At 38.0% G+C, this 16543-nt stretch overlaps 1 protein-coding gene across 1 annotated transcript in view; it reads right to left on the reverse strand.

The window, feature by feature from the left end:
- Window positions 1-5744, reverse strand: part of AKAP10 (A-kinase anchoring protein 10) — a 212843-nt gene extending 207099 nt beyond the window's left edge. The window contains exon 1 of the mRNA XM_053706086.1: window positions 5576-5744. Within this exon, the coding sequence (XP_053562061.1) occupies window positions 5576-5597 (22 nt within the window). The 5' untranslated portion in view covers window positions 5598-5744. The remainder of the gene's footprint in view (window positions 1-5575) is intronic.
- Between the last annotated feature and the right edge of the window lie 10799 nt (window positions 5745-16543).

The following is a 16543-nucleotide window of genomic DNA, read 5'->3' on the forward strand; positions in this document are numbered from 1 at the left end:
CATATCTTGTTTTACAGTAGGGATGGGATGGTATGCTATACCTGCAGGATAACCGTTAGGCTATAAAGGTAGACTAGATTATATTAGATAATGTTGCCATGTACATGTTCTCCTCAACGTTTTAGCGATTTTATTAGTTAGATATTGCTAATGTTACATGAGAGATACAGGGGGCAGCTTCAACATAGAGCAGGATTATTGAAATACTATAGGGTTGTGTGTTAATAGACATATTATTTAACCTGATCTTTTATTTGCTTGGGGTAAATGTAAATTAGGGTTAGGACCTTTTTACATTATCTGTTTTTGGTACACAGTTATTCTAAGTCTTAAGCTTTTGTACTTGTTAATTGGGCCCTTCACCAACACCAGCTATATTTAAATGTCCTGTCTTTTGTCTACGATTAAACTTGTATTGTATATATATAACCTGTACTGCTCAATCCTAAATGCACATTTATCTTAGTTAATATGCCTATTGGATGTCTCTATACCTGCCCCATCCTCTCTTGGGAATGCGTACTACAGACATTCCTTTTCTTCCACCCATGCCTCCACAATTCCATGTCAATAGTCTAATAGCCCTATACTGCTCCCCCTAGAAAATTATTCAGTACCCTCTCCATATCATAGCATTTTCACTAGCCCAACTAGAAACCATATTACTTTAAACACCCCCTACCCCCCTTCCACTTCAATACGAGTGGCTCTGGCCCACTGATACCCCTTTCCCCATCACCCCCTAAAAGAAAAAGAGGTCTCATTTACAAACATGAGGTTAATCACTATTTGTATAAGGTACTATTATCACGCATATTTGTGCAGAGATATGTAGAACACGGTGATTGTTTTAGTATAATTCTATAACGGAGGTGTTCAGCTATTCAACTTCTAAATCAATGTGCTATGTGTGGTCCCAAATAACAGACATTACTAACTATATTGTTTATACTCTGGTAATTGTTTATGTCTATAACTAAGTGGTAACCGTATTGTTTTCCTCCTTTTTTTGTTACTTGTCATTTCTTGAAACCTCAATAAAAATATATTATTTAAAAAAAAAAAAAAATGTGGTGAGAAAACAGAACAGCAAAATGAGATGGGGAACAATGCAGTGTGGTCCTTTAGAGGTTATTAGCATTGATTCAGAAAGATTAATTGAAACAGAGGCACAAAATGAAAGGTATTTAAAAGCGGACACTGACACATCACACACCTAACTAAATTTACTAACAAAACGTAGTATGCAGCATACCGGCAGACTCACTCTGACAAACAAAACGAACTCAACAGATTCTCCCAAATTTAAAGATAGGTGGGCCCTAGCCATGGTTAGAATTCTCTCTCTAGTTATACACAACAGTAATGTTCAAGTTGTAGCCAATTCAGGTCATTAAATGTTTAACAATTAGACGTAAATACAAATATATCATCCTTGTATGTTGCCAGCATTAAATGCTTAACACAGTATGGAAAACATTACCAAACTTATTGAACGTGGCAAGACTGTGCATTATTGTAGGCTGCTTTGCCCAAACATAATCCGTTTTCGAAGTTAAAAAATGGAAACATTAGTCTAAGGATCATTTCCTATATTTAACCCCTTACTGGTGCTGCTGAAGTTTATTGAATTTAGGCCAGTGTTTTTACTCACATCTTTACACAAAAATCAAGAACTATATTTTTTTCTAAAAAGGCACAACATTAAAAGAACACTTGATATAGACAGTTAATTGCTGATAAGCCTGACAAGAGCCCATATTAACCCAGAAGCTGAACCTTTTTTCAATTTCTGCGATGAGATTTTTATAGTGAAAAAATGTCTGCAGGTCATTTTGAGATCGTAATATATAGAAACGATATGGATGCATCCAGTAAATAAAATCTTCAATCTTTATTAAGTATCCAAAAGGTAAAAACATCATCAGGGGTACAACAGCCTTCGGTCAAGCATTCACACTAGAACGGCTTACGCGTTTCGGATAAAGATCAGTATTCATAGCCTGTCACATCCCTAGATCTTTGCCTTCGTGATTTTGGCGAGAGACGTTTCTACTCTACTTTGTTGCAAGTATTTCTTCCCCTCCCATATAGAGCCAATACTGTTTGTAATCACGGACTCCTTTTACGAATTTCTAGTGTATTTAAGATTACTGGGTATTTCTTTGTTACATTGGTCATTTTGAGATAAAATAAAATTTTAAAATAGGCAGCTACACTAAAGCACCAGTTCAAAAGTTTTATAATATAGTGCAGTAGTTGAAAATGGCCTTGAAAATTAGCTGCAGAGGGGGGGGGAATTTTGGTTGAGTTTTTAAAATGTCTTGAAAAAAAATCCCTGACAGGAAGTCAAAAAAAAAAAAAAAAAAAAGGAACTACTGCTTTGCAGTGCTGCTCCATATTTGACTGTTCTCTTCAAACAGCCAGAGCACAGTGCTGTTTGAAGAGAACAGTTTAATGCAGAACAGCGCTGCAAAGCGAAAGAGCTAACAGTTCCTGTATGTGTCCAAGTCTTTCTGCAGACATGCTGCATTTTCTGCAATGACATCTCAGATCACAGCATGTTCTGCCTTGGAGCATATTATGCCCAGGAAGTCAGACATAACAGTGCAAAAAGAAGTATTTTATTATTAACTATTGCTGTCAGCTCTAGAGAAGCAATGCACTACTAGGAGCTAGCTGAATACATCTAGTGAGCCAAAGACAAGAGGCATATGTACTTCACATAGCCACCAATTACCAGCTAGTTCCCAGAAGTGCATTGTTGCTCCTGGGTCTATCTAGGTATGTTTTTCAGGGATAAAGAAGTACATTTGATAATAAAAATATTTCAAAAAGTCGCTTAAAAATGTTCTATTTGAACCATGAACGTTTTGCGTTTCTTGTCCCTTTAAGTGAAATTAGGCTAATATGTAAAGAGACAGTAAAGTTGAAATAAACTTTCATGATTCAGATAGAGCATGCAATTTAAAACAAAATTTCCATTTAACTTCTAGTATCTAATGTGCTTCATTCTCTTGGTATCCTTTGTTGAAAATCATACCTAGGTATGCTCAGGAGCAGCAGTGCACTTCTGGGACCTAGCTGGTGATTGGTGGCTACACATACATGCCTCTTGTTACTGACATCTCCAATGTGTTCAACTAGTTTTCAGTAGTGAATTGCTGCTTCTTCAATAAAAAGGTACAAAGAGAATGAAGCAAATGTAAAATAATAATAGAAAGTTATCTTAAACTGTATACTCTATCCCAGTGATGAAAAAACCTTGGCACTCCATATGTTTCAGAACTACATTTCCCATGATGCTTAGGAATTCTGCAGTCCAGTTGAGCATCATGGGAAATGTAGTTCTGAAACATCTGGAGTCCTAAGGTTCACCATCACTGCTCTATCGGAATCACAATAGAAAAGAAAAAATGTGGGCTTCATTTCTCTTTACTATTGGAACCTTTTGCTACGTACTGGTAATTTAGTGATTTTCTTTTTATATCAGGAGTTCCTGTTCATTGTTTCCAATATGTTACATTTTTTTTTAAATTATCTAATACCTGAAAAATTGTCATATTGTCTGTTTCTCAACATCTAACAAGCTTCATAACTACAAAACCAGCTCCATTACAAAAAGCCATCATATCATTAATATCTCCAACCATATATTCCTTCCAGAGCCTCCTGTCAGCGGCTCTACCTAATATACTACACCTTTAACTGTATCCACTACTGCTTTCAACTTTCTAACTATCACATCAAACCTGTCCATTGTCTTGTATAATTTGCTTAACACCTGCTCTCTATTTCCTCCCTGTTAATAGCTACAGGCTTGCTCTTGGTCTCCCACCTGTTACACAAGCCTTCCTATATTCTCACAGTGGTCACTTACTCCACTCCTGCCCATGGTGTCCTAGTTGCTTTAGTCTCCTACATGTAGGGTGACTATATTGCCACTTTAAAAAGGGACACATATGAAAAATACATGTCAGGGCTGTTTTCAGGACTGTTTAAAGAAATGTTTTGTAAAAGAACCCTGACATATGCATTTTTCATATGTGTCCCTTTTTAAAGCGGCAATATGGTCACCCTACCTACATGTCACTTGCTCCAATCCTGTCCATGGTCTCCTAACAGTCATCACAATTCTCTAATATGCACTAGGGTTTCACGCTGCTACATCCTTAAACTGCCTTAAAACTCCAAAACAAACAAAATAATGGATTTCCAACAGCTATTTCTTCCAGTCTTACCACTGTTCTCTTACAGGCCATATCCTCCATGTATTGTCACTGTAGGTACCGCATACTGGTATATTCTTGGTCTTCCAGCAGCTATTACAGGACATCCAACCCCTACCCTCCAATGCATCACTGTTGCATCACTCAGAACCCCCCATTAGTACCCTTGCAGCCTATTCATTCAAGCTTGATAAAGGACGTCTAGATGTCCCATTAACCAGGTTTGTTATAGGTCTTCTAAAGATCAAAATTCAGATTGTGACCAATCAGCACTATCCTCCAAGCATATCCTAATTATTTTATTTGCCAAATTAGGAAAGCCTGTCCTAGATCTCTTAGCAATCACATTCTTTAGGCATCCCTGCTATTAGTTTATAGGCTCATCTTATCCAAGGCTTCCAAGATGCATCACCCTACTCACCTATCCTAGGTCTCTTTGTGGTCACATTTTGCAAGCATATCCCAAATACACACGTCACTTATATCAGGCATGCTCTTGTTTCTGGCCTATCAAATACGACCATCATATTATAAGCATAGAAGTGGACGCTTACTCCAGTCTATCTGCCCTTTACAGCCTAGCAGTTACTTACAAAAGAATTTTTAGGTTTTCTCCCTCTGACACCAGAATTACTCTAGGTTTCTCTATCAAACAAAGCCTATCCTAGGTTTGTATCAGGTATTCTAGCTTTCAATTTTACCAGGTTTCAATTTATTTCCAAACTGCATGTCACCTCTTCCTAGCTTTAGGTCTCCAAGGTGTCACCCTAGATATGTCCTATGTATCCTATTCTTAAAACCTGGCTGCTTTCAACAGTCCAGTGCTTTAGCTCTTAGCTACAGCATTCTCCTTTACCTCGGTATCCTAGCTGTCACATCCTCTTTGCCTTTCCTAACTCTCCTAATCAGTGACAACCACACGTCTGTTCCTATATCTCCTAGCTGTCATTTATACCAGCCCTACCTTTATTCCCCTAGCTGACACTTCCTTCAGTCAGACCCTTGGACCTCTGTCAATTCCTTCAGAATCTTTCTGCCACCAATACTCTCTATGCTGTAACACCCTCCAGGTTTGGCCTCCTCTCTCAGAGCTGTCACATCCTCCACTTTCATTGAGCTGTCACATCACACAATCCTATTGGCTGCTTGCTGAAACACATCAAGGCCTATGCATTATCTTTCAGCAGTCATATCTCTCTATATGCTGCGGTATATCCCGGAGGACACATCCTGCCTGGATTCCGAGCAGTCATGTGCTAGTTTGCCTGGTATTCTTGCTAACACTCACAGGTCCAACCCGAGGCCTTTCCCTTACCGAGATACCACAATAGCCCGAGCGGTCTTACCTTTCCTGCGGAAGAAGGACATGGCATACTTGCCAAATATCCCGTTTCAGGCGGGATAGTCCCGGGCTATAAGGCTCTGTCCCGAAGACAAGTTATCTTGGCTATTGTCCTGACTTTTAAATTAGTCCCCTGTTTCAGCCGGTGTTGACACCAACACGCATGCGCAGTGCAACACGAAAATCCTGAGCCCATTGCGCACGCGTCCTCTGTGTACACAGCTCATGCGTAAAGCAGTTGTCAAAAGACCGGTGGGATCTCGCGCAAGCGTAGTGTGAGCTAAAGATTTTATTTATGAATGAACTGTTGTAACTCACGGGGGATAGTGGTATATCTGTGCTAGGCACTAATGGATGTTTTGGCCTTATAATTTTAGTACGATTGTGGCATAAAACTTTACATACTATTCATTGTCTTAAATGCATGATTTTGAGGAGAATGCGAGAAAACTGCTAAATTAGATGTGCCCAGATGTAATACGTTTCCTATACGTTTACAAATAAGACACAATTAAAGGGCCATTTAATTAGTATTGAAATCGATAATATAAGTAGAATAAGCACTTTCCATATAACAATTTTTTATAAGCATTTAAAATGACATTGTAGTACAATAAAAAAAAAATCTTTCACTACTCTGTTGACCTTTGGGAGCCTGCTTATATTAAAGGAATAGTCTAGTCAAAATTTAACTTTCATGATTCATATAGACAGACATCCGATTCCCAACTCGACTCCCCGTGAAGTTCAGGGAGTCTCCCAGATTCTAATAGCAACTCCCTGATGCCAGGAAATGGAATGCAATCTCCCTGAAACTCCAAGTACTATGATCCAATGTGGCCCAAATCCAGAAAAGTGTTTCTTTAAGGAATGCCTTTAGTTGCTGTGACGTTATAGAACCCTTAAAGCATGCATCAGTAACCAAAAAGCCCCCACTGATTTTAATAAAATAAAAACACAAATAATACCTTATTTATTGCATGTAATTAAACTTTGTATTCTAAAACAATTCAACAAGCATACAATCACTGGAAAAAAGGTTTGTTGTATGTGGTTGTGCAATAAAGCTACTTTTTTTAATGTGACTTTAGTGGGAAGCTACTTTAATGATAAGTCTCTATCTTATTTAGGGTTTCAATGTGTCCAATATATAACAGAGAGGGGAGGTGGGGGCGCAATAGCGGTTAAAGCCACCTCCCTGAAATGAGTTTTTGCAGGTTGGGATGTCTGGATAGAGTATGTGATTTTTAGCTACTTTCTGATTTACTCCGATTATCAAATATTCTTGGTTCTCTTGGTATCTTTATTTGTAAAAGCAAGAATGTAAGCTTAGGAGCCGTCCCATTTTTGGTTCAGTACCTGGGTAGCACTTTCTGATTGCAAGCGCCACCCAGGAGGAAATAAGAAAGTTGCTTAAAATTGCATGCTCTATCTGAATCATGAATGTTTAATTTTGACTAGACTATCCCTTTAAGCTCTATGGGCAGTGAGATTTTCTAAGAAATCTCGCCAGTGCTATCAAGCACCTGCCTTAAAGGGACAGTTCACCCAAAAATGTTCTTATCTTTAAATTGTTGCCAATGATCCATTTTACCTGCAAGAGTGTTATAAATTGTTTACAAATAGCTCTTTTACCCCTATTTTGGCATGTTTAATAGCTGATTTAGCCTGTGGTATCCCCACCTATACTGAAAGTTTATATACTGGAGTGTAAGCTATTGACAAGCCTATGTAAACACAGCCAGCAGAATAAATTACACTCTCAGTGGGGTGTAGGATAGTTAAAGGGTCATGATCAGTGTTCCCTCTAAGGCCAGTTTTGTGTGCGGCCCAGCAGTGAAACAGTTAATTAAGTAACCACACCCTGCAATTAGCAAACACTGTACAATGCAGATGGCAAGGTATGGTTCTCTTGTTAACTGTTTCACTGCTGGGCTGCACACAAAACTGTCCTTAGAGGGAACACTGGTCATGATAGCTAATGTTTAAACAATTGAAAGTGCTAAAGCATAGCTGTAAAAAGCTGACTAGAAAATATCACCTTAACATCTCTATGTAAAAAAGGAAGATATTTTACCTCAAAATGTCCTAAGTATTCTCACCCAATGTAAAGGACTTGAAGCAGCAAATTAGTATGCCTGTCCCGGTACAGGCCAGGGAGTGAGCCTCATGCACACTCATGTTATTTCCCTATTCAGTTTAAGGAAATTTACAATTAAATCTCATGAGAGTTAAGTGAAATCTCATGAGATCACAGTAAAAGAGTTAATGACCTCAGCACTGCTGATGCTGATTGGCTGCTGTTAATTTCTTCTTTTTTTTAAACCTGCAGCTAGGCAGTAACTGAAAGATCTATTTTTACAGAATACTTACTCTGGTGAGCTGAGGAAGTTATGAGGTAAAATATCTTCCTTTTTTACATAGAGATGTTCAGGTGATATTTCTTGTCAACTTTTTATAGTTGTGCTGCATCACTTTCAAGTGATTTAGCATATGAGTATTATGTCCCTTTAAGTAATAACATTTTAATTTTCCGGGGGTCGGAGCCAGTAGCCGAACAGTGAAGATGCACTTTACCGAGCTCCGGCTGACACTTCTGCTATTTAGCCATTAACATCGGCTGTTTTTTTCCCAACCTACCCTAAACTCTCCCTGAACTGTTCAGGAACTGTCTGCTACAACCGGAGTCCTTTCCTCTGTTTTGCCCGCGACGGACATTCTCCTCTGGCCACCATCTTCCACTGGGAGACGTCCAGGCCTATACGGCCTCCTTGCACTTATCCCTCAACAACCTGGATATGTTCCGGAGTCGGAGCACCACATTCCCATGCGGCAATGACACAGCCGCCGACACATACTGTGGACCGCAGCGAGCCCCATCTTCAGGAATACACAGCCACCAGCAGGCCCCATCCGGAGTCACAGCCTACGCTCCCAAAAACAACTCCGCTGGTCACGCTGCTACATATCACCGCTAGACAGGTAACAAGGGACACTGTATTATTGCTCAGTTGGGAGCTGTCATCAACGACAAAGCAGTTACTGGGGAGACTTCACTGCCAACTCCCTTTTTCAGTTGCGCAAATCGCCATATTGGAAGGCCCATCTGCACACTACACTGATCCTAGCCAGCTGTCACAGTGTACATGAGCAGACCCCCAACTTTCCCTGCTATACCTGAGTGGCCCATCTCATATCAGCATACTCTGTGACCTGGCATTTAGCTTACAGTTGATGATTGCTACCCTGAACTGATTCAGTTTATGCTCTCTCCCTGCTAACTATGGTGGTGTAACCTACAAAGCTGACACCTTTGGGGACTTTTGTTCATTTTTTATATACCTAAGCTACAACCTACAGAAAAAGATATAACGCCACTCAGTACCCTTTTTGATTGTGTTTCCTACCCTCTACTGTTGATGTATTATGTCTCAGTCTGCTAAAAAGAAACCTAAAGCTGCACTACTCCAAAAAAAAGACTGTTATAGATCACTTCAGAGAACTGACTACTTTGGATCCTCCATCACTGCGGAGTGCTCATCCTCTACAAGGCACAGAACACCCTGAAGACTCCTTGGACCCTCAGCAACCCTCAACTGACAACATGGCCTCCAATATAGTTGATGTCTTAACCCAACGTATCAACCTTATGCAATATTTGCTTACTAAAGCGATAAAGGGCTCTTCAGCTGAGCTCCAAAGAGACATCACAGCCATCGGAGAATGTACTAAAGCTCTGGAGCGAAAGCATGAGGACTTAGCTGTTGCCAATCTTCTCTCATATTCCCAAAGTCTAGCCCTACAGATCTCAGACCTGGAACTCAATTTCGCTGACATTGAGGACAGATCCAGGCAGAACAATCTAAGATTTAGAGGGGTCCCTGTGGATATAAGCTCTGCTGACCTTGAGAAGTTCATTGTGGACCTATGCTTCCACCTCTGACCTGCCCTAGACCCTCCTGGGCTGGTCCTTGATAGAGTCCATCGAGTCCCACGACCACGAAATGTACCTCAGGACAAACCAAGGGATGTCCTGGATAGAGTCCATTTCTTTACCCATAAAGAAAGGATCCTTTTTGAAATGGCTAGCAATCCAAATTTGCCGGAGAAGTTCCAGTCTGTAGCTATCTTTCCTGACATCTCAGTCTACACCCTGCAGAAAAGGAGGACTTTCCGAATCATCACCCAAGTTTTGAGTAAACTGAATATTAGATACAGGTGGGGATACCCCTCTAAACTGATAGTTACCAAGGATTTGCTCTACTCACGCAGTTTCCTCACCCAAGGAAGCTTCTTAAAGAATGGGACATATCACCCTCATCAGATTCTGGAGTTCACTCCTCCTTGTCTACCCCCTCCAACCTGCAGCTCCAGAATGGTGTCCTCTGACTCAGCGGATACTCACCTGAAGACTTCTGTATTACCACAATGCTTACTGCTCTATACTAAGGACGCTGGTTCTTCTGAGGTTTAGTAATGTTTATTTAAGTTCTAACTGTCTTTGCAGGGTGTTTACCATTATTGTCTTTAGCACCCATGCTGCCTGGATAGTGGTGGTAAATCCTTTTCTCTTATTCCTTAGTTTTAATATGGTTTGACATGGGTGGATCTCTTTAAAACATTCTAGATCATATCATGTTTCGTGCTGCCCCTCTAGCTTAATCTAACCTCCCCATATTGTACCCGAGATTTAGTCCTTACCTTGTTATCTAACTTACAATTAGGTATAGTTCTCTTATTATAGCCTCCCCCCCTTTTGAGGTGTCAGTACATCTCCTCCTATACATATCCTACCAAATAGCTCCCCCCACAATAGTATATTAGGAGGTCTGCTCTTTATTATAGTTGTACCTCTTCCACAGGTGGATTATCCTGCCACCTTTTTTTTTTTAAATATTTATTTTATTTGTATACCAGCAGAGTAGAATATTACAACATAAATGCCAATAAGCGAAAACACAGACATATTCTTTGTTTGTGTGCCACGCAGGGCATCAAATCCTACGAAAATTCAACAATAAATGACCTGCAAGTAGGCACCCTTAATAGTATCTCAGCAGATTAAACTATATTTTCCCTATTGGAATTTTTATCTTTGACTTACATTACTAACATCTTACAACATTCATATTTTTGGACCCTTAATTAATGAGTCAAACATAAAAAAGGAAAGAGCTTATAATGCTATAAGAAAATATTCAATTTTTCCGATTCAAATTTAAATTATATATTTCTGTCAATATATGTTATTTACGGAGGAAAATAAAAAATAAAAAATAAATAAATACCTAAATAAACATATTTCCTCTCTCCTCTTCCCTCCACCCGAATCCACGCGTCCCATCTCGACCCACATTATTCCACAGTACTCTAATTTGACCAATATCTAGGGAAATGCCCAGTATAGATATTAGTTTGTACATAGGCTGATTTCAATAGTGGCTTTACTAATATTTTCTGTGCAGAGATTTGCAAAGAACGTATAAATACTTCCCATTTCTTAAAAAAAGCTGCTATTTGTACATCCGTGAATAAATCTAACCTAATTTGCTCTGTCATACATTGTGTAAGTAAATTGTTTTTAAGCTGAGACAAATTAGGGACGATTTTATCCTTCCAAGTTTTAAGTATCAGTGTGCGACCTATTAGTATTATTGTATTGATAAGTTTAAAATTCTTCTGCACCCCCAGATATTTCGTCAGAAAAAAAACCTTAATAGGTTTAATTGGATCGTCAAGACGCAGCTTCGCATTCATCCAAAATATAACTTTATGCCAAAACTGAGTAACTTTAGGACATCCCCAAAAACAGTGGAATAAATCAGCATGTGGTAATTTACATCTAGTACAGTGTACAACGGTTTTGTACCATTTAGATATGATTGCAGGCGTAAGGTAACTCTGAAGGCTGATCTTAATTTGAGACTCACGCCAATAAGTTGAGACCCAGGACTGTTCAATAATTTTAAAGCTATCTATTATAGTTTGTTCTTGAATCTCAGAAAATTTGTTAGACCATTTTGTCGTCATATCCTTAATCTGCATATCTGAACTCTTTTGGATATATAATGTATATAGAGGTGAAATTTTATAAAGTCCTGCGCGGTAACTATTAATTCTATTACTGAGCTCACCTAGAGACCAATTCAAACCGTATTTTTTAATCAATTTATTAATAAAATGTCTTACTTGTAGGTAAGCAAAAAATTCTCGTGCAGGTAGGTCGAATTTTGAGGCTAAATTTGCATAAAGCATAGGTAATCCGTCTGTATCTACTATTTGACTCAAAAACTTTAAATCTTTAGTCGCCCAATGTTGAAAGACCTTATTCAAAAGCCCGGGGAATAAAAATTGGGTTCCCTATAATGGGTAGAAATTGGGAAACATGGGCCGGCAAATCTAGGTCATTACATAATTTCTGCCACGCAACAATAATATTCCTGAAAGTACTTAAGAAAAAAATATTGGAAGGCAGGGCAGTTAAAGGACAATGTATGAGGGCTATAAGGTTAAATGGGGAAATCAGAGCTGATTCCCAATCATATGATGAAATTTGTTCTTACTTGGTAATCCAATCTATCGCGAATGTTGCCAACATTAAACCAGCAGCTGATTTTAAATTCATAAGACGTTGGATCGCTATACGAGGTTTAGATTTTTGCCATAAAAATTTCGAACAGGCTGTATTAAACCTCCTAATGTCAACCTTTTGAATTAGGAATTGAATGTTTTGCATAATATACAAAAATTTGGGAAACAATAACGTCTTGATCAGTGCTACCCGAGCTGATAGAGAAATAGGCAGAAAAGCCCAATCTTCCAATCTTTTTTTAATCTTCTCTAACATAGGTGTAAAATTTAGATTATACCAATCATCGGGATTGGTTGTCAATTTAAGACCTAAATAAGTAATTTGGGAAACTACGGTAAATGGATGGGCAATTCTATTTCGCGGCTTATCATCTATCCAGAGAAGTTCCGATTTCAGCATATTAACCCTATAGCCCGAAAACGACCCAAATATAAGTAAGATTTCCTGCAATATCGGTAATGATTTTTGCAGATCAGATAGAAATAATATGAGATCATCCGCATATAATAGAAGAATTATTTTCTGATCAGCTATTGTAATACTCTTGCCGTAGCATTATTGCCAAGGGTTCCAGTGAAATATTAAATAATAGGGGTGAGAGAGGGCATCCCTGTCGGGTCCCTCTCCGTAACACAAATCGATTAGAGACCATATTATTAATAATAATTGAAGATAAAGGTGAGTTATAGATTAAACGGATAAACTTATTAAAATGCCCTATCATCCCAAATTTATCCAGGGAAAAGAACAAATGATCCCAAGCCACCCGGTCAAAGTCCTTTTCCACATCAACCGTAAGAATGGCTTTGTCTATTCCTGAAACATATCTGGTAAACCTGCCTTTGTTCCAAAGTGTATCCAGGAGAAGCAACACTTTCCTAGTATTTTTTACAGGATTCCGACCAGGCATAAATCCTGATTGATTTTCGTGAATTACCTCACCGATATGCGGTTTAAGGCGGTTTGCTAGTATCGCTGTCAATAACTTATAATCTGTGTTTAATACAGAAATAGGTCTGTATGAACCGGGCAGCTCAGGATCCTTGCCCTTCTTTAAGATTAATGAAATATTAGCAGCAGCAAAATATGGCGAACATGTAGTACAATCAGAATAATAAAAATTAAATAACTTATTTAATAGGGGTACAATCTGAGACTGTAGAATTTTATAAAATTCCGCAGGTAAGGCGTCTGGTCCTGCTGCTTTATTTAATTTGGCATTTTTAATAGCTGTCATGATCTCATTCTCTGTAATCGGGGCGTTAATTTCTTCCATTATGGCCTGCGAGAATCGAGGCGTCTGAATCTTATTCCAGAAATCCTCCTTATTACTAGAGTTCGGCTTTTCGTATTTATATAGATTAGTAAAGTGCTCAAAGAATATTTTCTTAATGTCACTTTGATTAGTATATCTGTCAGCACCCTGTCTAATTGCCGGTATAGCATTTTTAGAGACAACTTTGGTAATTCTAGATAGAAATTTCGCGGATCTGCCCGTGTATCCTCCATATATAGGGTTGCCACCTCAGCCATGTTTTTCTGGACACTTATGAGTTACACATGTTGCAGGGTGTGCAGAGGGGAACATGTATTGTGCTTCTGGACAGCACACAAATAGTAACCCTGTACAGCACTATTCATGTTCCTCCCTGCACACCCTGCAGCATGTGTAACTCATAAGTGTCCAGGAAAACATGGCCGAGGTGGCAACCCTATCCATATATAGCTTTGATTCTAAAATCTTCTTGAATAGTATCCTGTTTTAATTGTGTATCTCGCGCTGTTTTGGCCTTAATATATAAACTCCAGCGAAAATTATTTGGGTTTGCTATATACCCTCTAAAAGCATTTTTAACCTGATTGGCTAGTTGAATTTTAATACGATTATTTTTTTTCTTTAGGTAACACATATGCGACTTGATCTCTCCACACATAACGGCTTTAGACGACTCCCAATATACCTCTATTTTATCTCTGTAGTCTCTATTATTATTGCAAAATTCTGTAAATGTATTGTTTAACCATTTTTGGAAATTAACATTATTAATAAGATGCTTAGGAAAATATATATAGTTGTTCCGTGTTCTCGTCAGATTAGAGTTACATTTTAAGGATATAACTATATCATCTATCCCTGATTCCCAGGATAGATTAAGTAGTGATTCAGCTATAAGAAAGTAATCTATTCTGGACAATGACCGATGTGATTTGGACATACAGGTATACAATCGCATATCTGGATTATGAACTCTCCAGATGTCCACTAAACCCAGTTGGGAAATAAACTTTTGTAGTATCCTTACTTTCCTATCTCGTATACATATTGATGTTTTATTGGATCTATCTAATGTAGAATCTACAATTAAATTAAGGTCACCTGCTACGATTAGATTTTTACCTATATAGCCATGTAATTTAATTGTTAATTTCTGCCAGAATTCCTGATCCACCTCATTAGGTCCATATATATTACATAAGACATATTGAATTCTATTAATAGTTATTTCCAAAATTAAAAATCGCCCTTCTGGATCTAATATTGTTTTATCAATACAATAATCTAATCTTTTATTAAAAAGAACAGCAACTCCTCTCCTTCTTGCCTCATAGGTGGTGGCAATAACCTCCCCGACCCATTTGATTTTAAGTTTTGGAATCTCAATCAATTTCAGGTGGGTTTCCTGAAGAAACGCAATATCAGGTTTAAATGAGCTTAAATGCTTAATTATTGCTTTCCTTTTGATCGGGGAGGTTATTCCCCCCACGTTCCAGGAGACTAAATTAAAAGCCGGTACAGACATTTAAACTATCTTTAGCAGAAGAATTTAGGGGCGGCCAAAAAGGAGGGCGAGATGGGTGCGCGAAGAAAAGAGGGGAAAAGAAAGAAAGAGGAGAGAAAAAAATAAAAAAAATCCAATCATACCAACATTCTATGTAACAATTCACTATGTGTTCCATCTTCAAAGTACTGTTTGTGCATTATTAAAGATACAATCCACAGATAAATATTACCAGTCATTCAATATTATGTTCTCTACAGAACAATTCCGCTTCTTGTGTGTTATTTAAAGTGTGGGAGGTCCCATTTTTTAGGGCTATTAATTTAGCAGGATAGATCAATTTTACATTAAAATTGGCATTCAATAGTCTAGGATAGAAAGGGGAAATATCTTTTCTTTTAGCCATCGTTTCTGCTGAAAAATCCTGAAACATTAAAACCTTATGAGAATCAATAAGAAACGGGTTAAACTTCCTATAATATTTAAGAAATAGAAGTTTGTCCTGGAAATTAACAAATTTAAAAATCACTGGTCTAGGTTTGGAATTTACCATATTCTCTCTTACAACCCCTATTCTATGCACACGTTCCACTAAAAATGGGGAGACCGGGGTGGTATGAGTAAGGCCTGTGGTAGAGTAATTGTTACAAACGTCATTAGATCTGAATATTCTGTGGTTTCAGGTAACCCTATTAATTTCAAATTGTTACATCTCGAACGGTCTTCGAGATCTTCAATTTTTAATTGTAATGCTGCAATTATCTTTCCCTGTGCCATTGAGACTGGTTCTTGTTGATAACAACGATCTTCCAGATCTGACACTCTGTTTTCTAGTTCATCCATTCTCATGGAGAACTGTCTAACTTCTGTGGTCAAATTTGCTATATCTTTCTTAATTTCAAATTTTATAGATTCAAATTGGGGTGTTAAAATTTTAGCGACTTCTGAGGCAAATCCTGAGATGACATTATAGACAGTGTTACATATACTTTTGTCTTGAGATGTATCCAAGCTAACATCAGCATTTTTACTAGAGCTTCTTTTTTTTCCCCGCTGCTTAGGTGGCATAATGGGGGAAACTGTTTTATTGAGCACAAACCTGTCCATAAAATCCAACTCAAAGATAAATCGTGTACAAACGTGAAGAAAAAAAAAAAAAACGTGTACTAGTGGACTATGTGAAGTGATTTATGTATAACAGGTAATCTGTGATTGGGTAAGTGTATAGAAAATGTGAGAGGAAGTAACCTATAAGATTGGTGTATGAAAGTCAAAATCTAAAGTGAGTTTAAAGCATTGAGAGAGTTGGATCGTGTGCTAGTGAACTATATGAAGTGATTTGAGTGTAACAAATAATCTGTGATTAGCTGGGTGTATACGGGATGTGAAAAAAAATAAAAGATACTATAGTGGACAGTGAATATGTGAGTGTCGAAATCTAAAGTGGGTTTAAGTCTTTAAGCGAGTTGGATATTTGGTCTGTTTGAAAAAAAAGGTTATTTGCAATCTATTTTAAACATGTTCTAACTAACTAAACTCCCTATATATATATAATAGTATAGAAGATCTGAAACGTAATATGTTTATATATCTAGTTGTT

Source organism: Bombina bombina, chromosome 3 (assembly GCF_027579735.1).
Source record: "Bombina bombina isolate aBomBom1 chromosome 3, aBomBom1.pri, whole genome shotgun sequence".
NCBI lineage: Eukaryota > Metazoa > Chordata > Amphibia > Anura > Bombinatoridae > Bombina > Bombina bombina.